Source organism: Mercenaria mercenaria, unplaced genomic scaffold (genome assembly GCF_021730395.1).
Source record: "Mercenaria mercenaria strain notata unplaced genomic scaffold, MADL_Memer_1 contig_2963, whole genome shotgun sequence".
In the NCBI taxonomy this organism is placed as follows: domain Eukaryota; kingdom Metazoa; phylum Mollusca; class Bivalvia; order Venerida; family Veneridae; genus Mercenaria; species Mercenaria mercenaria.
In genome coordinates this window covers 57,556-74,887 of record NW_026461059.1, presented here as the reverse complement: position 1 = coordinate 74,887, position 17,332 = coordinate 57,556, and the positions used below count along the sequence as shown (strand labels likewise).

General features: G+C 36.5%; 1 protein-coding gene and 1 non-coding gene across 2 annotated transcripts; both read right to left on the bottom strand.

The window, feature by feature from the left end:
• Window positions 1–219: 219 nt before the first annotated feature.
• LOC128552621 (28S rRNA (cytosine-C(5))-methyltransferase-like) lies at window positions 220–9,766 on the bottom strand. The gene is made up of 5 exons (XM_053533665.1): window positions 9,527–9,766; window positions 8,791–8,908; window positions 5,693–5,795; window positions 3,585–3,726; window positions 220–246 (listed from the first exon to the last, which is right to left on the bottom strand). Exons 1-5 carry the CDS (start codon window positions 9,749–9,751, stop codon window positions 220–222), a joined length of 615 nt encoding a protein of 204 aa, XP_053389640.1. The 5' UTR covers window positions 9,752–9,766.
• Window positions 9,767–16,985: 7,219 nt separating this feature from the next.
• On the bottom strand, window positions 16,986–17,058 carry Trnaa-ugc (transfer RNA alanine (anticodon UGC)). Its single transcript has one exon. It is a non-coding gene; the product is annotated as a tRNA-Ala (tRNA).
• Window positions 17,059–17,332: the final 274 nt, after the last annotated feature.

Sequence of the window (17,332 nt, the reverse complement as noted above, 5' to 3'; positions counted from 1 at the left end):
TGAATAAATAGTTTATATTGTGCTATTTCTTTATATGTTTGTGTATAATTTATTATAACAAACATTTAGCAGGGGGTGGATGTGGGGCCCAGGTGACCATGGTTGTTGGATACAAGAATAGTAATATGATACTCTGTTATGGTTCGAATCCGGTCTTAAGGCTTATCCGAATTTGTGCAACTTTAAATGTTATTATCGGCTTATTTTCTGCTAACGGTGTTAACACGCTGTTTCTGCATAGTTTACCTGATGAACAACGTACAGACATATGAACAGGTTGTCATTTTTAACGCTAGGTGTCTCTGTTAGGCCATTTGATAAATATTCATAACTTCTGTTGATTTTGTGGGTACAGTGGCTGGAAATGTTGGAGTTTACGACATTCCATCTTTGAGTAACCCCTTCCGGTAGTCGATAAAACTCATAAATCAGGCCAGAAATTGAGGATTTTATCACAAATATATTATTTTTGTCTTGCATGTGTTTAAAAGATTTATTTTAGGTACAACACAAGTTATCTGGAGGTAGGATCGATCCCGAAAGACTTGTGGAACAAGTGCGTTGACGATTTGACGATAGTAATGGCGGAAGAGCCGAGACCTTGAGTTCCAGCAATTCTGACCGACTTTCCAGCAAATCCAGCATCGCATGGTATATAACGAAGAGCGCGCATTGGATCTACCTCTTCCACGCCTTGGAAACATTCAAACAAGTCAATTCATTAGATTTAGTGATTTTTTTTAAAGTTATTTACGCTAGTACTCGGAACAGGAACATTTCGAAAGTGAAAGTAAGGATGGCGTTCGATGTTTGGATTCAAGTTGGAGTTTCTGGAGTTCAGTTAAGTTATTTCTTGTTTTGAATTTTTATTTTTTTAAATCATGTACAAGAACATGGCGGACGATGATTATTTATCCTGAAGATTGATGACAGTTCTTGGACTATATTGTTTATACAGCGGTGTGTGATGCGGTCAGCCAATCAGAATGCTCAGCGCCGATGACGTTTGTTTTGTTTATGTTTTGCACATGTTCTTCTTTCGTTTTGACGGATAGACAGAAAGAAATGCTGCGATGATCCTGGGAGTACTGTCAGCTGCCGATCGTTATGAAAACTTGTTACTTCAATGGTTTTTACAGTTCTGTTATATTCCGAGTTGCTCATGTTGACTGATTCATGGATTAACTTGATGTACAGAAACGATTATTTAACTATGCATAAAGATGAATGTTTAGCCTAACTGATGTTTTTATCTTTGTGAATTGGGCGATATGGGGGTTATGCTCGTGTCCAACCCTTTTCATTTTTTATCAAGTGCTGCATTATATTTGAGGAACTTCGATTCATTTAGAAGATGCTGAATTTCAAGATACATATTTAATACTTATTTCCGCATGAAACTTTGCATGTATTTTATTTACATGGGCAGTGGTATATGAGTGTCTCACTCGTCTCACTCTCATATTTGCAGTTTGCACAGCTTAGATGAGTAATGCTCATCTTTGTGCCTCCTAATGTCCATGATTGAAGACCTAGATCCTGACCAGTCATTTAAAAGTTCTGAAAGAACAAGGGGTACAGAACAGAACAGTACAGAACAGAACAGATAAATACGATTTATGAATTTTACATGTACACATTTTTTTTTGAGAGTATTTTTCAATTATATTGTTGAAACTTATCAGATATGGCTTGTACTTCATCCCTCATGTCTCTCATTCTTCAGTTGGTATATTATAGGTACATCGGGAATTTAGGGTACGGCTCCTTAGGTAAAATTGCTTAAGTAGCCTTGCATGAACTAGGATTTGAACCGCACATTTTTTTTAATGATTGTTTTTAAGTTCATCGTCCCTGGACCCCGACAATATATCAACCAACAATACAAGAGCTGTCCAATAACAGCTCGCTCAGCTATTTGAATCCCTTCCACCTAGTAAAAGCTTGCATACAAAAGCTTTAGCAAAATTTTGAAAGCTGGAAAAGGGACATAACTTTACTAAAATGAAAGCCAGAGTTATGAAACTTGCCATGTGATGTAAGCCTGTGATATCAATTTTGAAACTCTGCCTGGTTATGTGAGTGCCGAAGAAAAGGTGATTACCAAAAGTCTACTATTAAAAAAAATTCAAATAATCGAGCTAAAAATGCAGAGCTAAAAATGCAAGTGTTTTCATTATCACTTCAAAATATTTTCATATCTTGAACTTTACATCCAATAAACAACTTGTACACCATATAGTAAATACCACACAGGCACTGCTGGTAAGGTGCCAGCCATAAAAGTTGCAGATCATGGGTTCAAAATACATTTGGTTCACAATCAATGCTTCTCATAATTTTATGACATTAGACATACATGTGATACGTCCCGGATTGTCCGGGATTGTCCCGGAAATTACATACTCGTCCCGGTGTCCCGGACAGTCTTAAAATGTCCCGGAAAAATAAAAATACAGGAACAAATAATGATAATCCCCCAAAAACTTGTTTTTGTCTATAAGTTGTTAAATTTTACACAATAAACAGTCCCGGTGTCACATTGTTTATTCATAATCAGTTTCATGCCCTCGAGCCACATGTTGATTAAGCCCGCTTTGATCACGCGACGATCTTTTGGCGACACTGATTAAGTTACAGTCGGTTATTATGATGACCCTGATTAAGAACTGACAAGATTATGCAATCAGTAACTGTTTTATGATAGTTAGATTAGGAACAATAGTCGTAAATCTCTTTGTTTTTAGCACGTTGGCGGTAATGGAAGAGATTGTTGAAAACGGTCAATTAAACGATAATTATTTTAAAAGGTTGTAATTATTTAAGATCTACATCGATTGTCACACATATTCTGAATGAAAATGCTGAATGCCTTTGCCGACCGACCCATGAAAATTGACCCGACTCCAAACATTTTATATTGTCGATTTTATCTTCAAGATTTATTTATTCCTTTTAGGATTCAATTTAATTATTAGATAAATGTTTAAGCTTTAGAATGATACCAAATTAGCTAGAATCTAAATCACGATGACCAGGTTGATTCTTTGTATATAGTAAGTCTCCTAATTCTGTTCACCTTGGGAACGCAATAAATTCACGTGCCGAACTATAGATGTATTACTGTATACATGTATTTACCTCCCTTAGAAAGCTAGACGACATTTGCCGCAAATTAATACAAGCGAGTGAACAATGTTTATCTCGGGGAAACTACATGTATATTATGATATTTTTGCATGAAACAGACGAATACCAATGTCACGGTGTATGTCCCGGACAAAAGGTAAAAATCCCGGAAATTTTAACTCAGAATCCCGGAAACGTTCTGAAAAATTATGGCGTGTATGCATTAGAGCTGGTTCTTGAGATACAACACTGAGACCTGAGACCAGTCTAATAATGCTGTTTTACCACTGGTCAAGTTCAAAATGAGCAACCAGATGCTTGAGCTTTTAGACTGGTCTCCAAACAATAACCTGGCACCCTGGTTTTTCCCAGACTCAGAATTCATATATCCTCTAAGCATTTTTACAATAAAACTAATAAAGAAATGTATAATGTAAGCAGAAAACGAGACTGACCTTGTCCTGGATAATAACTTTACCAGACAAGTACAATGGATGATTATGAAGCTGTGTAGAAGAGGGAAACATCAACACGTTAGGTATATGTTCATCCTCTATAAACCAGTCTCCGCTGTCACATTCTGTCATGCTGACCGACCTGAACAAAAAACACAATGACCGTTACCACGGTAATATGTAAACAATACAGTAACAAATCAGTACTTGGAGGAACTGAATCAAAACATTTTTCTAATGAACTGTTGTCTAATATCCTTTTGCAACTGAAAACATTGTGCAAAAAATATGCAAATTCAAGACAATTCATTATCAACAGGATCTATGTTGGATTAAAAGAACAAAGGGCAATAATTATGTGGAGACAGACAAAACAGTTATGGTTCTTGCATAAGTATTTCCTCTCAATGTCCTCTACCATTGTGAGATATATAAATTCCATCCCTTGAATAGCTTTTCAGTGATATTCCAGGCATTGTCTGGAGCATAACTAAATACAAGTAAAAGAAAGGTCATAGCTCTAAGTGGGGCAAGGTAGAGTTATGTTTTTTGAACAATGCACTTCTTCTACATGTCCTTTACATTTATGAGAAATATGAACCAAATCCCTTTTTTAATTCTTGAGAAATCTTTATGATAACAAGAATACTGCCCAAAGCAAATTGCTGCAATGTGTATATCAAGTTTAACCCTTAGCCTGCTGGCGGCAAGTGATTCTGCCTTTGCGACCAGTGCAGACCAAGATCAGCCTGCACATCCGTGCAGTCTGATCATGGTCTGCACTGTTCGCTATTCAGTCAGTATCTTTTTGGCAAGGACCCCTTTTAACAGTTAATGGAACTGTCCGAATTGAAAGATGGACAAGTTCATTATAGAAATTTAGCAGGGTAAGGGTTAATGATATGCAATACCTATCTTTCACTAAAATATTTTTGGTTAGACATCAAATTCGAATGTAGACAGTCCTAATCAAATGTATTAAATTTTACTTATATAAATTGATTGTTTATATAGAACTATATTCAGAATTAAATGCCACATTGGAGGGTAGTACACATTTATACTGTGTTAAGCTGTACATGGGTTAAGTGTGTGCTATTTCAAACCTAAGGCATAGTACTGTTGATACACATAAACCATTTTATCTTATGTTTACGTGAACTATATATAGCAATCTTGTTTATATTTTCAAATATGGATTTTCCAACTAGTATACCTTTAACCCTTATCCTGCTAAATTTCTATAATGACTTTGTCCAAATTTCAATCTGGACAGTAACATTAACTGTTATAAGGGGTGCTTACCGAAAAGATACTGACTGAATAGCGAACAGTGCAGATCTTGATCAGACTGTGCAGGCTGATCATGAACTACACTGGTCACCAAGGCAGAATCAGTCGTATCAAGCATGATAAGGGTCACGAATCATCAGTCAAAGCTTGATGTAAGTCAAAGGGTTTTAAAGATACCAAACGGTAACGTTTTTGTACACACTGTCAGTCTCGCATTGACCAACTGACCTCAAAATCAATAGGGTTTATCCACTGCCCATCAGCAATGTGTGTGATAAGTCTCCCAATCATAGATCCAAGCATTCTTATCATACTGATCAGAAATAAAACTCAGCAGCTAACAGATGTACAGACAGATGACCAGCCCCATCAACTAATACCTCTCTTCAGGTATATACAAAAGGGAGATAATTCCAAATGTATAGAAGGTAGAGTTAAGGTTCTCATAGTATTATACACTGCACTTCTTCCTAATGTCCTCTGTCAATGTGTGGAAGCTCAACAGAATCCCTAAAAAGGTTTACAGATATGGAAAAGGACTGACACTGGTTACAACTGGGCTTCCACCAAAAAGGTGAGTCCCTAAAAAGTAAAGATACATGCTGTAGGTATGATTGCATAATGTTTTTGTTAGGTCAATGTCTTAAAACTATACAAAGTAAATAGCATGTTAAACTTAATTCATACTGAAAGCAAGGTAAGCTAGTTAAATGAAGTCAATGAATTTTGTCTCTATTTGCAAGAAATACGAATTCCTGAAAATGACCAAGAATTCTTTAAAGAGCCAGGACAAGTAGAAATTTGTGACAACTCACCTTGAATGTTCTCTCAACTCAAATTGTTTTTGTAGTTCTCTCATCACATATTCTTTTCTGCCCAGTATTGTGTTGATCCTTACATACTTTGGTAGTGGTTTATCTATAACAACATGGAAGAAGAAATGTGTGTAAACTATTAGTATTTAAGGTAGCTGACCCAGAAAACAATCAGCTATTTGCACTCCACTTAGTATTCTCTAGCAATCTGGACTTGACCTAATATTCTCTGACAATTTGGACCTGACTTTGTATTCTCTGGCAATTTGCCCCTGACTTTGTATTCTCTGGCAATTTGCACTTAACTAAGTATTCTCTGGCTATCTGCACATGACTTTGTATTCCCTGGCAATTTGCACCTGGCTTTGTATTTTCTGGCAATTTGCACCTAACTAAGTATTCTCTAGCTATTTGCACATGACTCTGTATTCTCTAGCTATTTGCACTTGACTGTATTCTCTGGCAATTTGCACTTAACTAGGTATTCTCTAGCTATCTGCACATGACTTTGTATTCTCTAGCTATTTGCACTTGACTGTATTTTCTGGCAATTTGCACTTAACTAGGTATTCTCTAGCTATCTGCACATGACTTTGTATTCTCTAGCTATTTGCACTTGACTGCATTCTCTGGCAATTTGCACTTAACTAGGTATTCTCTAGCTATTTGCACATGACTTTGTATTCTCTACCTATTTGCACTTGACTGTATTCTCTGGCAATTTGCACTTAACTAGGTATTCTCTAGCTATTTGCACATGACTTTGTATTCTCTAGCTATTTGCACTTGACTGTATTTTCTGGCAATTTGCACTTAACTAGGTAATCTCTATTTGCACATGACTTTGTATTCTCTAGCTATTTGCACTTGACTGTATTCTCTGGCAATTTGCACTTAACTAGGTATTCTCTAGCTATTTGCACATAACTTTGTATTCTCTAGCTATTTGCACTTGACTGTATTCTCTGGCAATTTGCACTTAACTAGGTATTCTCTAGCTATTTGCACATGACTTTGTATTCTCTAGCTATTTGCACTTGACTGTATTCTCTGGCAATTTGCACTTAACTAAGTATTCTCTAGCTATTTGCACATGACTTTGTATTCTCTAGCTATCTGCATTTGACTGTATTCTCTGGCAATTTTCACTTAACTAGGTATTCTCTAGCTATTTGCACATGACTTTGTATTCTCTAGCTATCTGCATTTGACTGTATTCTCTGGCAATTTGCACTTAACTAGGTATTCTCTAGCTATTTGCACATGACTTTGTATTCTCTAGCTATTTGCACTTGACTGTATTCTCTGGCAATTTGCACTTAACTTAGTATTCTCTAGCTATTTGCACATGACTTTGTATTCTCTAGCTATTTGCACTTGACTGTATTCTCTGGCAATTTGCACTTAACTAAGTATTCTCCAGCTATTTGCACATGACTTTGTATTCTCTAGCTATTTGCACTTGACTGTATTTTCTGGCAATTTGCACTTAACTAAGTATTCTCTAGCTATTTGCACATGACTTTGTATTCTCTAGCTATTTGCACTTGACTGTATTTTCTGGCAATTTGCACTTAACTAAGTATTCTCTAGCTATTTGCACATGACTTTGTATTCTCTAGCTATTTGCACTTGACTGTATTTTCTGGCAATTTGCACTTAACTAGGTATTCTCTGTATGAGATTCTGGTATTTTCAAGGAGGAATGGAAAGCCATGTAATTGTGTATAAGCTATGTAAGCAGACTGTGTTAGCCATCAGAGAAACTTACAACAGCTTGTAAAGAAAGGTTTGTTTTTTTGTTTTTTGGTTTAACACCATTTTTAAACAGTATTTCAGTTAAGTTAACATCAGGGAGTTAACTTAACTAGTGTTCCTGGATTCTGTACCAGTATAAAACTGTTCTCCTCAAGTCACTGCCAACCTATACACATGAATCAGAGGTGGAGGACAAATGATTTCAGACACAATATCTTTTAAAAAATTGTCACAGAGAGCATACGCCCTGTCCAGGGATCGAACAGACGACCCCGCCATACGTAGATCTGCACTCTCCCTATTGCGCTAAGCGGGTAGTTAGGACACTGCAGATTGTCATTATGGGTCCACTAACTTAAACTGTGTGTGTTTTTTTAAATTACAACCAGAAGGTCAAGTGAGAGATTGTCAGCAGCCTGGTACATTCCTTTTAAATATGCAGTACAACCTTAGTAACGACAATACCTTCATACAACAGACATCTCTTCACAAAGTTTGATATTTTCTTCTCATATCAGACAAAAATCTTTCCAAAGCAAAACCTTTTGTACAACATATGTACAACAAACATATTCTAGTTTTCCAAGCAATGTTTACCCTACAATGGTTGCACTGTAGTACAAAATATACAACATTTTCATCATACAAAATTATATTTTGTTTGTTTGTTTCGGGTTTAACGCCGTTTTTCAACAGTATTTCAGTCAGGTAACGGCGGACAGTTAACCTAACCAGTGTTCCTGGATTCTGTACCAGTACAAACCTGTTCTCCGCAAGTAACTGCCAACTTCCCCACATGAATCAGAGGTGGAGGACTAATGATTTCAGACACAATGTCGTTTATCAAATAGTCACGGAGAACATACGCCCCGCCCGAGGATCGAACTCACGACCCCACGATCTGTAGACCGATGCTCTACCTACTGAGCTAAGCGGGCGGGTCTACATTTTGTATATACAAAAAAAAAAATTCAATTTAAAACAATGAACTAAACTTAATTGCTTTGGAGATATAACTGCATTAGTTTTTTGTGTTTTTGTTTAACAGGTTTCAAGTCACACAGGCACAATTAAGGTCATATGGCAACATTTCCAAATTTTGGTAGTAGATAAAGACGTCAGGTGCCCCTCCATGCACTGTTTCAATCAGGCATAAGCGGGAAAATCGGTAGAACAACCAACCTTCTAAAAACCAGCTGAATGGCTCCCTCACATAAAGAATTTGACACCTCAAGAGGGGTTTCTAACCCACATCGCTGAGGATCAAGTGATTTAAAGTTTTTGATCTTTACCATTCCGCCACAGAGGCCCACTATTAGTTTTTTTTTCTGTTAGCATACCTGCTACATGAGATGGCAGCAGTTTCTGCAGTGCTTGCTTCAGATCTGTCACTCCTTGTTCTATTTTTATCCTCTCACACCTGCTGTGTATGGCATTTTTATACTTATGAAGCATGACCTGTTGTGAAATCACACGATTTACTAATTAATACACGCAAAATTCAAAAATAATTGTGAAGACCTAAATTTTTAAGGTAAATTATATTCATAATGCAACTTAATTTGGTAACAGACACTGCTCAGTATCCAATTCAAATCAAGCTGGTTCATGTAAATGTATACCAGATCCCAAACAGGGATGGTTGATGATATTCACAATGACAGTCCTTTGGAGTATCCTTCCTCAAACATTATTATATCTGCCAGTTCATTTCATGTCTAAAATTTAGAACCCTTTCAAATTCTAGATTAAACGTCCCGAACTCAGCTGATATTTTCAGCTTATAAGCACAAGCAGGTGAAAATGCTCAGTGTTAACATTGCTGTCTTGCCTTGTGAAGGTTATCATTCAATATGGTCTGTAACTTCTGTTCTTTTAATATCAGTTTAACAATAAAATATTACATCTGGACAACAATATAAATAGCTCAGCCAAGAAAAAACAAAATGGTTATTTCAACGTAAATGGCAAGTACTCCAAAAGACATGAAGACATTGCACCAATCATAAAGACCCCAAAGATGTCAAAACATGAAAGTGAACAACAAAATATCAAAATAATATAAAAAATTCCAACCTTGTATTTTCCAGAAACACCCTTTCCCAGTAAATGCTCGTACATGAGAACTGCTACAAGGTTATCATCATTTCTCAGTCTCTTGTCCTTTAACACACCACATTCTGCTGCTATTTCTAACACAGGTTTACGGTACCTTAATGTCTCACAGGTCAGAGCATACAAAGCTTTCTTATTCTGAAATGACACATGTTTACATTTAAATAGAATACAAAATAGCACCATGTTCTATCTCACATGAAGTGTAGTAGTTTCCCAGTGAGTATTCAGGGGTTGCAAAATAAATTTTCCAACTTGCCCAGCCTGTCCTGAGCCCAAACAGACAAATAGAATTTCACCATATTTTCCTATACAACTATTGTAAGGACAAGTAGAAAATACCTTTTGGCAAAAATGAACAAGTAAACAAGTAATTCAAAATCAGATCTTGCAGCCCCTTAGTGACAGTATAATCTTTAGAACTTAAAAACACATAAAATTGGAAAAGATTAAAGAATAACAGTAAACTTTTGAACAAAAAACATCAGTAAAACCGATGGATGCTGAACCCGAAATTTGCACTCATTCCAACGGATAATGAAGAAACTATGTGCATCTCTTGAGAGTAAAGTGTCGTATGAATTTTTGCTAAATTCCAGGCAGTGGTTGCTGAGAAATACTCCCTGCTATGATGGCGCTATAGTTCACTAATGTTAAATAATCAAAGGGCAATAAATCAGTAAACAAGAGCACCGCCTTGCGGGTGCTGACGCTCATCTGATTTTTTTTGTGTAATAGAAATATTGTCCTTCCCATGATTTTCTAAGTCTAAAAAGGGCCATCATTCTTGCAAAAAGCAGGACAGAGTTATGTTTCTTGATGTACAGTGTCCACTTATGATGGTGAAAAACTGTTGCAAGTTTTAAAGCAATAGCTTTGATAGTTTATGAGAAAAGTTGACTTAAACATAATACTCAACCAAGAAAATGATTTTCTAAGTCCAAAAGGGGCAATAATTATTGCAAAAAGCAGGATGGAGTTATGTTGCTTGCTGTACAGGGTCAGCTTATGATGGTGAACAAGTGTTGCAAGTTTCAAAGCAATAGCTTTGATAGTTTAAGAGAAAAAGTTGACCTAAACATAAAACTTAACCAAGAAATCTGATATTTTCTAAGTTCCAAAAGGGCAATAAATTTGCAAAAAGCAGGACGGAGTTATGTTTCTTGCTATACAGGGTCAACTTATGATGGGAACAAGTGTTGCAAGTTTAAAGCAATAGCTTTGATAGTTTAGGATAAAGCTGACCTAAACATAAAACTTAACCAAGAAAACTGATTTTCTAAGTCCAAAAGGGGCAATAAATCTTGCAAAAAGCAAGATGGAGTTATGTTTCTTGATGTACAGGGTCTGCTTATGATGGTGAAAAAGTTTTCCAAGTTTCAAAGCAATAGCTTTGATAGTTTAGGAGAAAAGTTGACCTAAACATAAAACTTAACCAGAAATCTGATATTTCTAAGTACAAAAGGGGCCATAAATATTGCAAAAAGCAAGATGGAGTTATGTTTCTTGCTATACAGGGTCAGCTTATGATGGTGAACAAGTATTTCAAGTTTCAAAGCAATAGCTTTGATAGTTTAGGAGAAAAGCTGACCTAAACATAAAACTTAACCAGGCAACGCCGACGCCGACGCCGACAACCGCTCAAGTGATGACAATAACTCATCATTTTTTTTCAAAAAATCAGATGAGCTAAAAATCACCCAACTGAAACAAAAAGATAATATATGCATATCTCCTCTTGATAGTAAAGCTTCCTAATGAAGTACATTGTATAGCTAAATTCCAACCACTGGTTGCTAAGCAATACTCCAGACAAGAATTGTACTACAATATACATGTACTGCTGTTGAATAATCAAAGGGCAATAACTTGGTATAAAACAGAACAACCACCTGGGTTCTGCCTATTAAGAAAGAGTGAATCCAGTCCAGAGTGCAGCCTCTGATACCATGCTTATGAAGTTTTTTAAAGCATTTATATTCATCTTTTTTATCCAATGACAAGCTAGGATTTTCAAAAAAGTAACCCAACTTATTTCATATTATTTCATAACTGAAAAAATTGGTCCACTTAATCATAAAGTAGTACAAAATTAATGAGTATTCATTTTTCTGCCTTCTATGGATTTCCCACATTCAGGGAGGGGAGCAACTCCCAAAACAGGGGCTGCATACAAGAAATAATGTGTCTATGTAATGAACAGACCAAGTATATAAATATAAAAAATTGTGTTTTGTTTTCTTTTTTTTAAATGCAAGCTGTACTTTCATAGTTTAAGTTTAACCTTTCGCACCTTTCACTCTTTGTATTATATCCACGATCAATTACCTCTACTAGTCTAAAAATAAACCAGAGTGCACTAACTTTGTCTTGTTTTATTTTTAAGTTATACAGTCATGTAGTTGCTTAAATAGTACTGTTAGATTATTATGAGTTAAACCTGCATTTGTTTTTTCATTAAATAAGAATGTAATAATTGCGTTCTAGAAACAACTCGATAAGTGAGTCGTCTACTATGTATTTATAATTACATCCGCATGGTTTTGTGTACAGACAATGTTGGCCACACCTCCCAGAGAAATTCAAATTCAAATCTAAAACTCTATTCTCAGTTACCTTTGCAAAATAAACAGAACCAGATTTTTTAATCAGATATTGTAAAAAGTCACTATGTACAAATGTGCAAATTAAAACAAATATGTTTTCTACAATTAACAGTAATTTCAAAGAAGGGTTCCCTGTGTGGTTTAGTTTACTTGAGATGGAGATGTCGCAGATTGATGAAAAAGGGACGTTTTAACTTTATGTCTGTTGTAGATACACTTATTGATATTCTAATGCATTAAGTTTGCCTTCACTATGCTACACTCTTTTCGGAAAACTTGATTGCATTAGAAAGTCATAAAAACCTAAACCCTATACTTGTGTGACTAACTTTTTCAAAAGCCTTGCTAAAATCAGAGAAAATAAGGTCTAACTGCGACTAGATCATCAACCAATTTGAGGTGTTGCGTTTCACACGAGTGTTGCTCTCTGAATCTGTACTGCAGTACATACAGAATGTTGTACCTCTGTATTGCAGTTCATACAGAATGTTGTACCTCTGTATTGCAGTTCATACAGAACATTGTATCTCTATATATTGCAGTTCATACAGAACGTTGTACCTCTGTATTGCAGTTTATATAGAACGTTGTACCTCTGTATATTGCAGTTCATACAGAACGACCGTCACGTTGTACCTCTGTATTGCAGTTCATACAGAATTTGTACCTCTGTATTTCAGTTCATACAGAACGTTGTACCTCTGTATTGCAGTTCATACAGAACGTTGTACCTCTGTATTGCAGTTCATACAGAACGTTGTAACTCTGTATTGCAGTTTCATACAGAATGTTGTACCTCTGTATTGCAGTTCATACAGATTTTGTACCTAGTAAGCCAAAATTAAAAATATGTTTGTTTGCTGTCCCCCTCCCTGAAAATGCTGCGCCCCAAAAGTTTTTATTGGATAATGCTGGTCAAATTCTTTTATAAGTTGCGATATGACAAGTGCCGCATATATTTCAAGAAAGCAAAATAATATTTATAAGTAAATTGTATTATTTAATTTTATTCTTTTGTACAACATATACAGTTTGTATTTTTTTTTACAGAAGAAATATTCTGTAAGAAACGATCATATATCTAATGGTAAAAGTAAAGTCTCCCCACCCAAACAAAAACAAAAAAAAGAATTGCCTACCTACCTACCTACCCAACTTTAACAAGAGCTGTCTCCATAGGATGACACATGCCCCCGATGGCACTTTGAATGAATAGTAACTGTTATGGCTGATGTTAGAGTTTAGGACCTTTGACCTATGGACCTGGGTCTTGAGCGCGACACGTCGTCTTACTGTGGTACACATTCATGCCCAATAATTTTAAAATCCATGCATGAATGACAAAGATATGGACCGGACACGCCCATCAATGGACTATCATGAAATATGACCTTTAACGTCTAAGTGTGACCTTGCGCGCGACACGTCGTCTTACTGTGGTACACATTCATGCCAAGTTATTTGAAAATCCATCCATGGATGACAAAGATATGGACCGGTCACGAATGCACTATCATGATCAAAGCGCTCAAAGCGCTGATGGTGGCTGCTAATCAATGTGTAAAATATTACAAAGAAAGTGACATTTGAGGAATTCTTAATATAAACCAGAAGAACTTTTTTTTGGGGGGGGGGGCCAAAAAAAATCACTTTGGTTTTTAAAAATTTAAACCTTTTTTCATTGCCAGTCATTGTTTTCATACACACTGATTCTGTCTTTTACGAATAGTTTGATCCTTTTTGATTATTTGTGACGAAACAACAACTTAAATTATTTTACTGTAAAAAATTTATTTTTTCTACAAACCATTCAGCTTTTAAGATTTCTTTCTAAAGCTTTGGGCAGTGCCTGTCATTAATTATATACACACTGATTTAGTCCTTACGGATAAATTTTGGGTTTTTATGAAATTTTTGTGGAAGAAACACACAAAAATGCACCCCAAATGCACCTCAGAATTTCAATTCTGCAGCCAGTGTATTTAAGAGGCGCATTAATTATCACTCCATCTGTTATACCCGGGAAATCAAAAGTCCTCTAGACATAACAGCAGGCTTCGCAAAATGTTGGACATTTTTAAGTCAGACAAACATACAACTTTAGTCAGACCGTGAAAAAAAACGAAAAATAAATTATGTAACTGGCGAAACGAAACGTTTTAATATTTTAAACATATTTGTATAATCCAGATATTTTGAGCCGCACCATGAGAAATCCAACATAGTGCGTTTGGGGACCACATGGGTCCAGACCAGCCTTGTGCATCCGTTTCAGTCTGGTCAGGATCCTGCTGTTCGCTTTCAAAGCCTATTGCAAATAGAGAAACCCTTAGCGAACAGCTTGGACCCGACTGTGCGGATCCGCAGGGCCATGCTGGTCACAAATGCACTATGTTGGTTTACTCTTGGTGCGACTGAAGTGAGCAGAATCTGTCTTTAAAACAATATTCAATTTTTAAGTTGGTCAAATCTGTTATCCGATGGCTTGATACACTCTGACATATTGTCGTTTCAAAAAACGAGTTTTTGATATCATCGCTGCGCCCGTTGATAATTCGTGTTTTGTTAGACGAAAATTTTACCGAATACATGTGTAACTATGCATAATATAGTATCTTATGTTGTACACTTGCTGAAGGAATATTATCCGTGGGGAATATTATTTTAGAAAACATACATGTCTTTTATTCTCATAGCAGGTCATATTGCAAACAATATTGAATGAATTTTAGTGAATATTCTTTTGTTTTGTTCACTCTCGTATTGCAAAGCATGTTTAATTATATTTTGTTCTTAATATAACGATGAACTGTACATGTTTAAGTTATATCAAAAAAATTACTGTCCTGTTCTGTTCTGTTCATAAATCATCTTACTAAATTATGCGCTAATTAGTGTTAATTTGGCAGTAGCAACGCCTGAGGAAAACGTATCACTGCTGATTATCGATTTTCTATAAAAGCCTAATTAACATGGTCACAATTTTCGAGTGTTTGAAACGACAACGAGACAATACTGTCTAAAATTCGGTAACATTCTTAGATCACCTAAGGTTGCATTAAATAATATCTTATATTTTGATAGCTATGATTGACGAACATTTAAGTTTTTTCTGACATACTTGAAAATTGTTACAACTTGCTGGAAAAAGCTATGATAGGTACAAACTGGTATTGTCTATGGACCGGAAATGTTCGGGAAAATTTTCCGTTGAAATCCGTTTCTATTTTTAGCCGTGGATTATCTGTGGATTTATTAATCTGTAGATTATTGTTGCTATTAGAAGTCATCGTTCTTTATCAAATACAGTCTTATATTTCGGGAGTTATACATGTGACAATGCGGTTAGGAAACATGTTTGAATTGTCAGTCTGGATTCCCGGCTAGGTTTCAACTTTTTCTACGTTATAAGCTACGTGACCTCGGCCAGTACTATGGGAATAGCTAATCAATATCATCGCTCAGTTCAGGTGACATAGGGCAAACGTTCATTCACGTGATCATAAATTTGCATATTTGTATTCATACACATGGTTGTTTTAATTAAAACGTTGGCTTCAGTTTGTATTGATTTTAGTTGCCGAATTTACATTAAAAATGGTATTAAGGCATATATTGTTGCATTGCATATTCTGCACGTTGTGTAGATAATTATTTCCCTGGAAAGCCTGGAACTATTTTTGGTTGTTAGGATGGTCTTAAGAACTGACAAGATTTCTCAAACAGAGTATTCTTTTTAACACTGGTGGCAGCAGCCACCAAAAAATGACCTTTAACGTCTAAGTGTGACCTTGACCTTTGAGCTACGGACTTGGATCTTGCGCGTGACACGTCGTCTTACTGTGGTACACACTCATGCCAAGTTATTTGAAAATCCATCCATCGATGACAAAGATATGGACCGGACACGAATGCAGTATCATGAAAAATGACCTTTAACGTCTAAGTGTGACCTTGAACTTTGAGCTACCGACCTGGGTCTTGCGTGCGGCACGTCGTCTTACTGTGGTACACATTCATGCCAAGTTATTAAAAATCCATCCATCGATGACAAAGATATGGACTGGACACAAAAATTGCGGACAGACAGACCGACAGACAGTTCAAAAACTATATGCCTCTCTTCGGGGGCATAAAAAGTAGGGTCGGGAGACAGCAAACAAAAGCTTTTTTAAATGTGGCCTAAAAAAGGAGGATATATCTGGTGCAAAAAGATGTTGTCAGTTAACAAAGAATACACTGTCAGGTTAAAGTGACAGGATGATAGCTGAATGGATCACTCTGAGGTCCTTTCTATCCCTACATGCATTAACCCCCCCCCCCCCCCCCCCCCCCCAGATAAACCTGCCTATTACCCACGGGTACTCTGTGGCTGGACATATTGCCGCCATGTTGACTACCAGCTGTGATTTGACAAAAACACCTGCGCATGCTGGGAAACTTGCTCTTCTACCTGTCTGCAGATTCTGCTGTTTTCTTTGCCAAGCTGGATTCAATCCACTTCTATTTGTTGAAAAAAAATGGTAAGAGAATTGCCTTGACATTTTTTTATTATCATACATGTCATAGGCGAATACAGAGTATTTAAAAAAAAAGCATCAAATTTTCAAAATCGAAAATTGACGTTGGATATTTGGCGACTATAAATTTAAAGAATTTGAAATAGCAGAAATTGGTCTGGGGGAGACATATTGTTTATGCCCTGTCCATCAGTCACACTTCATTTCCGATCAATAACTGGAGAACCATTTGACCTAGAACCCGCAGCTAGAGTATCTAAGAACCTAGTGTTGTATTTTGGTGAGAAAATCATCTACCCAGTGTAGGACTCGAACCTACGACCCCCTGCTTGCAAGTCAGGTGCTCTACCAACTGAGCTAACCGGGCTCCTGGTTTACCAGAAGCCTCGAATCACTACACTCCTCCTCACTTTAATTTTGAAGGCTTAAACCTTATCGTGAAACCATAGAGCGAGGCATCAACTGTTCAGCTTCCAACAGAGTATAGCCTCTGCAAATCCCGCATGCTCTATATAACTGGACACGTAGCCTTCCTTTACAGTGGAATTGCAGAGCGGGACATCAACTGTTCAGCTTCCAACAGAGTATAGCCCCTGCAAACTGCATGCTCTACATAAACGGCCACTGTAGCCGCACTTTCC